The sequence below is a fragment of the Tachypleus tridentatus genome, chromosome 12 (assembly GCF_004210375.1).
Source record: "Tachypleus tridentatus isolate NWPU-2018 chromosome 12, ASM421037v1, whole genome shotgun sequence".
Lineage (NCBI taxonomy): Eukaryota > Metazoa > Arthropoda > Merostomata > Xiphosura > Limulidae > Tachypleus > Tachypleus tridentatus.
The window spans coordinates 114,301,902-114,313,979 of NC_134836.1; the positions used below are offsets into that span (position 1 = coordinate 114,301,902).

General features: G+C 36.0%; 1 protein-coding gene across 4 annotated transcripts in view; it reads left to right on the forward strand.

Moving 5' to 3' along the window:
• Positions 1–11,461, forward strand: part of LOC143234398 (uncharacterized) — a 51,724-nt gene extending 40,263 nt beyond the window's left edge. For 2 of the 4 annotated variants that reach the window (XM_076471747.1, XM_076471748.1), the window contains exons 11-14: positions 659–875; positions 1,526–1,623; positions 8,087–8,300; positions 8,472–8,791. In XM_076471747.1, coding sequence (XP_076327862.1) covers positions 659–875; positions 1,526–1,623; positions 8,087–8,300; positions 8,472–8,632 — 690 coding nt within the window. In that variant the 3' untranslated portion in view covers positions 8,633–8,791. Of the gene's footprint in view, positions 1–658; positions 876–1,525; positions 1,624–8,086; positions 8,305–8,471 lie in introns of all 4 variants that reach the window. The other 2 variants (XM_076471749.1, XM_076471750.1) reach the window with 2 other exon arrangements.
• The last annotated feature ends 617 nt before the right edge of the window (positions 11,462–12,078 follow it).

Here is a 12,078-nt window from a genome sequence, read left to right on the forward strand (position 1 = left end):
TTTCGCCCGAACTGAACCCCATTGAAAATGTTTGGGGGTGGATGGCAAGGGAAGTCTATAGAAATGAACGTCAATTCCAAACAGTGCATGATCTTTGTGAAACCATCTTCACCACTTGGAATAACATATCAGCCAGCCTTCTGCAAACGCTTATATCGACCATGCCAAAGCGAATGTTTGCAGTTATTCGCAATGATGGCCGTGCAACTCACTAATGAGACCTATTGTTGGGCATTTCCTACCCTGTTTAGGACTTCTTTTTGGTATGGTCTTAAACTTTTCACCAGCTAGTATATAGGCTAATTTCATAGTGTTCACATTTTCCCTATTAAATGCTAAAAAGTTTTTTTTTACTTTTATATTTCCTTTTATTATGTTAATCTTTTGAAGCTCTACTCAAGTAAGTGGTTGAGTCTAACAACGCAAAATGGATATTTTTTCTTTATGTTCATTGGTCTTAAGATTTTTGCCAGCAGTGTATGTATGTTTAATATGTTGTCTGTGACGCCGAGGCTCACATATCTAAGTCATTTTCACGTGGTGTGAAAAGATCTCATGTATGCTCTTTTACAATTCAAGTTATATGTATATATGTTTAATATGTTATATCGATACTTTAGCAAGCAACACTTTTCATAAATTTGTCCATGTTTCACAGAATCTGCCAGTGACAGAAGAAAAGCAACTTAGTGTACGTAACAATAACCAAAGTGACGTCATCCCTACACTCCAAGCCACAAAACATATAAGATCGCTGACCCCTACAAGTAAAGCTCCAGTGCAATACGATACAGTACAACCAAGTGTTATAGCCAAGGATAAATCAAACACTCTCACTGTACCAACCAGTGTTTGTCAAGTCAGTAATCTCTCTAGTAAGTTGTTCCTTTTTTTGATCTTTATATCCTGTCAAAAACGTAAATTCATCTTTAAGATATTTTGATTCAGATGTTTTTGTGATGTTATTCGTGTTTGTATTTCTGTCTATGCGCCCCCCCCACGAGCGGCACAACAATATGTCTGCGGACTCGCACCGCTAGAAACCGGTTTTTGATACCCGTGGTGGGCAAAGCACGGATATTCCATTGTGTAGCTTTGAGCTTAATTCCAAACAATGAATCAAACCTCTAATGTAACAGTTGAAATAAAATGAAGCTGCGTGTGTGTTCTTTTTATCTCATAGCAAAGCCGTATTGGGAAATCTGCTGTGTCCACCGAAAGGAATAAAATCCCTGATTTTAGCGTTGTAAATCCGAAGACTTACCATTGTACAAGCAGGGGATAACTTTGATGAACTCTTGAGACAATATTTGTATGTGAACCCTTAGACCAACAGCAGTGATTGTGGGGGTGATATCTCTAGGATGGCATTTCATATCTACAATTATGTGCATATAGACCATATAAAACTTTAACTAAACACGTGACAATGACGGCATAGATATATGTTTGTCTTAGACATTATACGGAAGAGTAAAATTCTAACATTTCTACTAGGGTATTCTAATCTGTATTCTCACTTTTGGTCCCACAGGTTCGGGTCGTCTCAGTGGAACCAATATCAACAGTAGAGGAGACAGTGGCATTTTTTCTGATATCGGTGAAGAAAAAGAGGAGTCGAAAGTAGGAGTTGTCACTTTACTTGTCTGTCTGTCCGTTATGTTTTCAACTGAGAAATTACGATTAGATAAATTGTTTGTTTTTTATCCTAGTCTCGACCACTACCAACACCCACCCCAGCGCCACCTTTAATGGCCTGTAAGTCCCTACCAATCCATATGTTATCATGTTATATTCAATTACGCATGTATTATAAAAAGTTTTCTTTTTTCTTCAGAGAAATATGGCCGATTTCAGTCCATTTACACTTGAAAATGTCTCACAGAACATGGCGTCGCATAATATGATGCAGCGAGAATGAGGGACAGCACACAGATACACTGGATACATAAGATATGTGGATGAGTAGGGACTTACGGCCCTCCCTGTAATGCAAAAACAACAACAACTGTTTAAAATTTGCGTTAATTTTAATCTGCGGGAAGGGGGTTGATTCCTTTATTGTTGGCGTTCACTTTTCATGAGCTTGTTACACTAATGAACATTGTACCTGAAACAGGGACTTTGTATCATTTTGACTTCTGAGAATGTATTATTATTCCTATAAAGTGTGTTACTTAGAAAAACACATTTACTATCAACGTTTTATGGATGTGGTTTTCTGTTAGCAGTGACGACTATGAAGCTAATTCTTCGTTTGTTTCAGGTCATCCACACCTGTCAATTTATTCTGGGTTAATTTAAACATCAACTACTGCCAACATATTCTGGGTTAATTTAAACATTAACTACTGCTAAGTTATTCTGGGTTAATTTAAACAATGACTACTGCCAACTTATTCTGGGTTAATTTAAACATCAACTACTGCCAACATATTCTGGGTTAATTTAAACATCAACTACTACCAACTTATTCTGGGATAATTTAAACATCAACTACTGCCAACTTATTCTGGGTTAATTTAAACATCAACTACTGCCAACTCATTCTGGGTTAATTTAAACATCAACTACTGCCACCATATTCTGGGTTAATTTAAACATTAACTACTGCTAAGTTATTCTGGGTTAATTTAAACAATGACTACTGCCAACTTATTCTGGGTTAATTTAAACATCAACTACTGCCACCATATTCTGGGTTAATTTAAACATTAACTACTGCTAAGTTATTCTGGGTTAATTTAAACATCGACACCTGCCAACTTACTCTGGGTTAATTTAAACATTAACTACTGCCAACTTATTCTGGGTTAATTTAAACATTAACTACTGTCAACTTATTCTGGGTTAATTTAAACATCAACTACTGCCAACTTATTCTGGGTCAGTTTAAACATTGACTACTGCCAACTTATTCTGGGTTAATTTAAACATCTACTACTGCCAACATATTCTGGGTTAATTTAAACATCAACTACTGCCAACTTATTCTGGGATAATTTAAACATCAACTACTGCCAACTTATTCTGGGTTAATTTAGACATTAACTGCTGCCAACTTATTCTGGTTCAGTTTAAACATTAACTACTGCCAACTTATTCTGGGTCAGTTTAAACATTAACTACTGCCAACTTATTCTGGGTTAATTTAAACATCAACTACTGCCAACTTATTCTGGGTCAGTTTAAACATCAACTACTGCCAACTTACTCTGGGTTAATTTAAACATTAACTACTGCCAACTTATTCTGGGTTAATTTAAACATCAACTACTGCCAACTTATTCTGGGTCAGTTTAAACAATGACTACTGCCAACTTATTCTGGGTCAATTTAAACATCAACTACTGCCAACTTATTCTGGGTTAATTTAAACATCAACTACTGCCAACTTATTCTGGGTCAATTTAAACATCAACTACTGCCAACTTATTCTGGGTTAATTTAAACATCAACTACTGCCAACTTATTCTGGGTCAATTTAAACATCAACTACTGCCAACTTATTCTGGGTTAATTTAAACATCAACTACTGTCAACTTATTCTGGGTTAATTTAAACATCGACAACTGCCAACTTACTCTGGGTTAATTTAAACATTAACTACTGCTAACTTATTCTGGGTTAATTTAAACATCAACTACTGCCAACTTATTCTGGGTCAGTTTAAACATTGACTACTGCCAACTTATTCTGGGTCAATTTAAACATCAACTACTGCCAAGTTATTCTGGGTTAATTTAAACATTAACTACTTCTAACTTATTCTGGGTTAATTTAGACATTAACTGCTGCCAACTTATTCTGGGTTAATTTAAACATCAACTACTGCCAACTTATTCTGGGTCAGTTTAAACATCAACTACTGCCAACTTATTCTGGGTCAATTTAAACATCAACTACTGCCAACTTATTCTGGGTTAATTTAAACATTAACTACTTCTAACTTATTCTGGGTTAATTTAAACATTAACTACTTCTAACTTATTCTGGGTTAATTTAAACATCGACACCTGCCAACTTATTCTGGGATAATTTAAACATCAACTACTGCCAAATTATTCTGGGTTAATTTAAACATCAACTACTGCCAACTTATTCTGGGTTAATTTAAACATCAACTACTGTCAACTTATTCTGGGTTAATTTAAACATCGACAACTGCCAACTTACTCTGGGTTAATTTAAACATTAACTACTGCTAACTTATTCTGGGTTAATTTAAACATCAACTACTGCCAACTTATTCTGGGTCAGTTTAAACATTGACTACTGCCAACTTATTCTGGGTCAATTTAAACATCAACTACTGCCAAGTTATTCTGGGTTAATTTAAACATTAACTACTTCTAACTTATTCTGGGTTAATTTAGACATTAACTGCTGCCAACTTATTCTGGTTCGGTTTAAACATTAACTACTGCCAACTTATTCTGCGTCAGTTTAAACATTAACTTCTGCCAACTTATTCTGGGTCAATTTTTATATCAACTACTGCCAACTTATTCTGGGTTAATTTAGACATCAACTACTGCCAACTTATTCTGGGTTAATTTAAACATCAACTACTGCCAACTTATTCTGGGTCAGTTTAAACATTAACTACTGCCAACTTATTCTGGGTTAATTTAAACATTAACTACTGCTAACTTATTCTGGGTTAATTTAAACATTAACTACTGCCAACTTATTCTGGGTCAGTTTAAACATTAACTACTGCCAACTTATTCTGGGTCAATTTAAACATTGATAGCTGTCAGCTTATACTGGGTCCGTTTAAACATTGACAGCTGCTAGCTTATACTGAGTCAATTTAAACTACACTCATATTGTAATGTTCATCACACTTACTGTACTAATAATGTGTTTATTTATTTCTTATTTTTGAGGATATCGTTAAAAGATGTGATGTTATTTTGGATTGTAAATATTAGTTGATTATTATTGTATGTGCTGTGAGTCTTGGAGATAAATGAGAACACGTGCTTATGGTTAATTTACTGTTGATTAGACTAAGTTATCCTGCCAGGTTATTTTAGATTTATGTGTTGTTCAGTGCAAACCTGTACGATGAGATATTTGATCGAAATAAAGTGCCAAACATACATAATTATATTAGGCTTGTTTGTTGTTAAATGCAAAAACTGTGCAATGAGTTATCTGTGGTACTTCGTTCATCACAGGGATCGATCCCCAGGCTTTAGCTAAAAGCCCTCAAGATTACTGCTTGAGAAGGCAATTTCATCTCAACAATTTGTTTTATTATATCGTCTTCACTAACAAAATAAAAAAAATAATATTTTATATAAGTAAACTTTTAACTAAAGAACAGGTATGGATGTCTAAATAGAAGGTAAAATGTAGTGAATTAGCTAATTTTTTCATGCTAGGTTCAGCTACATGTATTCAAACAGAATACTAAGCGTACTTTAGAAGTATAATCGGGTTAGAATACATGTTGCTAACATCGAGTAAAAGATGAAAGGTAATGCTAATGACCTGAATATGTTTAGCTTAGAACCTAATTTTCCTAAAGGGGCCAAAGGCAGCCTTGAGGGTTCACCTATACAACCACTTGCGCTAGTAGACAGTAATATGTTGTCTGTCTGTCAGTCAGTAGACACTAAAATAACGTCACATAAGGTACGTTTAATGATGCAGTTTGTACTGTCATAAGGTCAGTAAAATGTGCGCTTGCCATGAATCACGAGAAGAATTATGCACTCTGACATGTGAACTTAAAAAGCAAGAGACGAAAATTTCTTGCTCTTAATTTTGGTTTTATTTACTCCTGAAACAGAAATAATTCGGGGATCCTACAAAAACAGATCCGGTATACGATGAGTAAACAGCATTTCAGTTGATTGAGTTTGTTTACATAATTCATGAATTTTGGTTTCTGTAACAAGAGTCACATGACAGTCGTACAAGAATTAAAATAAATTATCCCATCTTGATACAACTGTAAAAGCCTGTATTTCGACAACTCTGGAAACGTACGTTATTAATTAAAATGATTTTTACTTTTGTTGCTCTTTTACTTCTAACACGATATCCGTGATCACTACCATTCTCAACAATTAAGAAAGATCTTTTTACACTTCTAAAGATGCATGATTCTTAATCAAAGAACTAAGAGAGCTTGTTTTTGAAACACATTATAACTACAAATGTCACAGGAAATAAATACTTCCAGTTTTTAGGAGACAGAAAAGTGGCATTTATAAATTCCAAAAGTGGGCCCACTTTGAACAAAGATGCGTTTCTTAGTCCATTAAATATATATTAAATATCGTAATGTACATGAAACTGTATCCTTTAAAGTTAAAAAATGTTTTCTTAGTCGCTGGGACTAGTATACCTGAATAATAAGTTGAATGTAGTGGGATATTGTTAGTGTTAAAGAAGAACGTACTTTTTCGATCTTCGTGATATATATGTTAAACAGTAACACAAAATTTACGGGAAGTTTAGGTGTTTTGGAATTGTTTACAAAATGTTAAGTAATTTTTTATATTAAACACTTTTTATTAAGAAGTTTAAGAATTTTAGGTCTTAACTTATTTAAAGGAAATCCCTGATAGCTCATTGGTAAGTTGGTTGGTTTATAACGCTAAAAATGAGGTTTCAAAATACAAGGTAGGCAGAGCACAGATAGCCCATTGTGTAGCTACGCGTTTAACAACAACTTAATTGGTTTTTCAATAAAGAAGCAAACAAATATATTTAAAGGAATTTTGTGTAGGATTTCAATTATTATATTCGCGAGCTCAGGAAAGTTTGTAACAAATTTCCAGAGGTTTTAATGAGAGTTTAAGAGATTTTAAGATACAAATTTGACCCCAATAATGACATCGATAAATCTCGCTCCGTTATTTTTCATTAGTTGTTCTACGTCATTTAATGTAGTCATTATTACTGTTTATCTGTAGTATTATTTACCTAGTTCTGTTGTACTAGCCACGTTTTTTTATTTGATTTGTTTTTTTCTTCTAGCTGATTGATAAACTCATTAAAAGATTATGACGTTAACAAATTTGGTTCGATCTTTGTTATGGGTACAAGTCAAATAGTTCATCACTTTAGGTGATAAGTTTTTTTTTTCTCAGCAACTTTTTTCATGGGGGAAATATAGTTACAGTATATTAGTATTTTGTTGTTTGCACCATCCTTTCACGTCCGGCATGACCAAGTGGTTAAGATACTCAGCTCGTAATCTGAGAGTCGTGGGTTCGAATCCCTGTCGCACCAAACATGCTCGCCCTTTCAGCCGTGGGGGCGTTATAATGTGACGCTCAATCCCACTATTCGTTGGTAAAAAGAGTAGCCCAAGAGTTGGCGGTGGGTGGTGATAACTAGCTGCCTTTTCTCTAGTCTTACACTACTAAATTAGGGACGGCTAGCGCAGATAGCTTTGCGCGAAATTGAAAAACAAAACTTTGCTCAAAATTCAAAACCCCTTTAACTAGAACTTATACATTTATTGAAATAAATCAGTCAATTAGTATTCTACTGTTCGTTCTTTTTGTTTAACGAATGCTTCTAAAGCTACGAACTGGACATGTCTGACGGTTAGCTTGCCGAACTGTAAATGTGAGGGTCCATGGTTCGTATCCCGTTGCTGCAAAATAGCACTCCGTTTGTTTGTTATTTTATTTATGAGAAAGCTCCTAACCTTCTAGCAACGCCCATCGCTTACTTTGGGCTACTTTTACTGACAGATGCTAAGTTTGAACATCACTTTATAACGTCGTCACTTCTTAAAGAAGCGATAATGTTTGGGAACGGATTTCGATCCCATGACCCAAAGGTTGCGAGTCTAGCGCACTAATCGCAAGGTCATGATAGGTCTCGTCACGCCCTACATATAGTTAAGCAGTGGATGAGCTATTAGATTAACATCATTTTTCGATTAGAGTAGCCCAAGAGTTGTGGGGGTGGTCTGCTTTTAACTAGCTGCCTTTCCTTTAGTCTGTCAGTTCAAAATCGGGGACAGCTAGTGTAGTTTTAAGCAAATATCCCAAACAAACGAATTCCAAGATAACAAGACTACTCTTTTTTTTTTTTACTTTAATGACTGAAGGACGATACGAAGGTAAACACCAGCTATCTAACTTCTCCTATACGTAAAAGTGAAATCACTGCAGACACTATCGTATTACCACAAAAATTTATGATGTCAGCCGAGAGCAGTTCGCAGCGAGCACTGATGTCATCACGGGTCCTCACGGCCAAAACCGTGGAAACAGCGGGACAACAGCTGTTCAACAGTAGTTCTAAGCAGTTAAAAAACACAAGTAGGTAACTACTGTTTTAATCTAAATTCAAAGTGTATACAAAAGAGCACGAATCATAATCTAAACCTAACTTAATTATTTATCTACTTCATTTTTCTTACTGAAGACCTGTAATCAAAGCTCATTCTGGAAGACCTTAAAACTGATAGCATTACTTATACTTTCCACTAGGAACTCTGTTGGAACCGACAGTCGTGTCATCCAATGACGGAAGACTGGACTTTCGACGTCGTAAAATCAGTAGCGAAGGTCGGGCACCGACGACAACATTTGGGACAACTCTTGCTGGTCCACCAGTTTCAAGACCGAAGAAATGTGAACCCAGAGACTAATTCCCAAAACGTACTTGAAAGTTCGTACGAAACACGATGCGGTTTTTCAGCACAGCTTCTGAGGAGTCAGTAACACTAGGAGTCAATAAGTCAATAACACTATCTTTTGTTGAGTCTTCCGTCCACAGTTGGTGCGTTAGAAAGGTTTCGAAGTTCTTGCTGACCAGGGCTGGGGGGGAAAGAGGTATTGTACATGAGTCGGTTTCTGTAGAGAGAACGGAGGGGGGACGGAGAGTTGTAAATATACAGGTAAACCCCGCTTTACGCGATTAATTCGTCCAAATTTTTCCTCGCATAACACGAATTCGCGTTAAGCGATTAAAGGAATCAATGGGAAGAATTACAATGAATCATCCATCGTCCTTTCAGATCGTCCTTTTTCTCGAATTATGGCATGGAGTTCTTACGTTCACCATCTCTGGTTTTTACTGTTTGTTAATCTGCCATGTTGATACTAATTTTTCTTCACATAATAATAACTTTACTAAACTAGTATTTCTCATCTATAATAAAGAAACGCTTCCATTCTCAACCCAGAATTACCATGTTATAGATTCCCGTTGCAATTTTTTTTTCCACTTTTCGTGGTCGTCTAATGGTTAATACGTCGAGCTAAGAATTGATTTATAGCTCAGGGTTCGAGACGTGATATCGCTGAGTAGGTCCAACTCTTTCAGTTGTGGGAGCGTTATAAAAGTAGCAGTCAATGCAGATAGTCGGTGCAAATATCCAGACAAAATGTCTGTTGTGGAAAGTGCTTCCTGTTGTTCTTCTTCTGGTGGTAAAGTGTCCCTTAACAAGTACAAGAAAATTAACTGTGACAGTAAACTGTTTTTCCTTTAACGTTCTTACACGCATGTTTTGCACAGTTCACTGTAGTTAAAAAAAAGCCATGTTACACACTTTAAAAAAGTTATTTAAGAGTGGACCGAAATTATTCAAGGAACGTATTCTCTCCTAATACATCTAAGGATTATGTTGCTTAATGTCATTTGAGACATCTGTCCCAATTTCCTGGGAAACATCACGACGTGTAACGGGGGATCCCATGTCTTATAAATGAACACGTGACTCTAAACTTCTTATTTTGGGGCTCTCGGCGAGACAGTGACAAGTCTATGGATTCACAACGCTAAAACCAGGGACTCTGTTCAACAATGTAGTTGTGATATGATAAAACACTCACACACGTTCTTATTGAGGAAAAATACATCCTGGTTCATACAGTTTTTCTATTCTCAAATAAGTTGGCCTGCCATGGCCAAGCGCGTAAGGCGTGCGACTCGTAATCCGAGGGTCGAGGGTTCGCGCCAGCGCCCGCGTCACGCTAAACATGTTCGCCCTCCCAGCCGTGGGGGCGTATAATGTTACGGTCAATCCCACTATTCGTTGGTAAAAGAGTAGCCCAAGAGTTGGCGGTGGGTGGTGATGACTAGCTGCCTTCCCTCTAGTCTTACACTGCTAAATTAGGGACGGCTAGCACAGATAGCCCTCGAGTAGCTTTGTGCGAAATTCCAAAACAAACAAACAAAAATCAAATAAGTTATTTATTGAGAAAAATGAATAATCGTTTCAATATTTTATTATTTTGTTAGCAAGACAAAAACTATATTTTTCTTTAAAAAAACGTATAAAAAGTTTCATCTGTCATAATCAAATAACTAGGAAAATTGTTTTTGAAGCGCATGCTGACTACCTATGTCTTAGGAAACATAGTTTTTATTTTAAACGTCCAATTTTTAGGGTGGGTAGGTGTGGATGTTTTCTTATAGCAAAGCCACATCAGGCTATCTGCTGAGTCCATCGAGGGGAATCGAACCCCTGATTTTAGAGTTGGAAGTCCATAGATTTACCGCTGTACTAGCGGGGGACTAATTTTTAGGAGACAAAAGAAGGGATTTGTTTGTTTATTAATTTCGCGCAAAGCTATACGAAGGCTATCTGCACTAGCCGTCCCTAATTTAGCAGTGTAAGATTAGAGGGAAGGCAGCTAGTCATCACCACCCACCGCCAACTCTTGGGCTACTCTTTTTACCAACGAATAATGGTATGGATCGTAACATTATAATGCCCCCACGGCTGAAAGGGCGACCATGTTTGGTGTGACGGGGATACGAACACGCAACCCTCAGATTACGAGTCGAACGCCTTAACCCTCCTGGCCGGGCCTTAGAAGAAAGGCATTTATAAACGTAAAAGTTGTTTCACAACAGGTGAATCTATTCTAAGAAACTGTTGAATTGCATTTTTAGTCCAAAACAACATCGGGTACGTAACATTATTCAACAGAAGATACATACATGGACAAGTGTTTGAATCATTCTTTTTATGCCTTGTTTTGTGTTTTTGTCAGTTCTTATTAGTCCAGTGTACACATTTCTTGCCGTACGCATTAGATTACCTTTAGGCCAGGGAGTTATTTCACAAAGGTTTAAGGATGGTTCTCGAGTAGACCCAACAATTCAACTTAGAGGAAGGGGAGAGAGAATAATTTAAACCGTAATTTTTTGTCTAAAATATCTTACAACAATTTCAATTTTTGGACACTTTCGACCAAGCTTGAAGGAGTGATCGTCCCTACTGGATCCCCAAATGACGCCCCTGATTTAGGTGTTACTAATCAAAATAACAAATGTTGCATATTCTAAATATTTTTACTTTTGACTTTGTATAATTAGATGATTTATTTTTCATAACAGTTATTAGTATATATTTAAATGTTTTTTGTATTCTTAATAATATGAACAGTTTCTTTAACTATGCACTGCATATTTTTCGTGATGTTTTAATAATTCTTTATTTTCGTTAAGGAATAAAAGATTACGAAAACAACTGTTTTTTTTTTGGCATTTAAACTGCTCGATAAATAACTGTTAAGCGATGTTTTTTAACCCTAAAAATAGAGTAGCTATGGTTAACATTTCCCTTATCCGAATAGTTTAAATCTGTAGAGTTAAACCAAGACTAATAATTCTTTGTGTTGCTCTCGGTTAATCGTTAACTGACGATAACTAAAATAAGATAATAAAAAATATCCTCAAATATTTGCCGATGAAGAAGTCAGTGCACACACTATTGACAACGGCGTAGATTTTTTACATCCGATGGGGGAATGATTTTTGCAACCACTTATGTGGACTGTTCAATTTGCAAATTGGTAATCTATGATTACGTAAACCTGAAAGCTGTAAACATGCAGTCACAGAGTAATCTTGTTGCCACGACACTTGCATGTATACTTAGGCCTACTGACTGATACTTACGAACTATGGCTTAGATCGAAAAGCTTAGAAGCACGCCTATATTAAAGATGTACATTTCGGCTACTGAAAAAGCCTACATCTAGGCCTAATTATGTAATTCGATTGGTAAGAACACGAGAATCATAAGAACAAACACATAATTTGTCGGCCTGTGATGCAATAAAACAATTCAACAGACAAAAC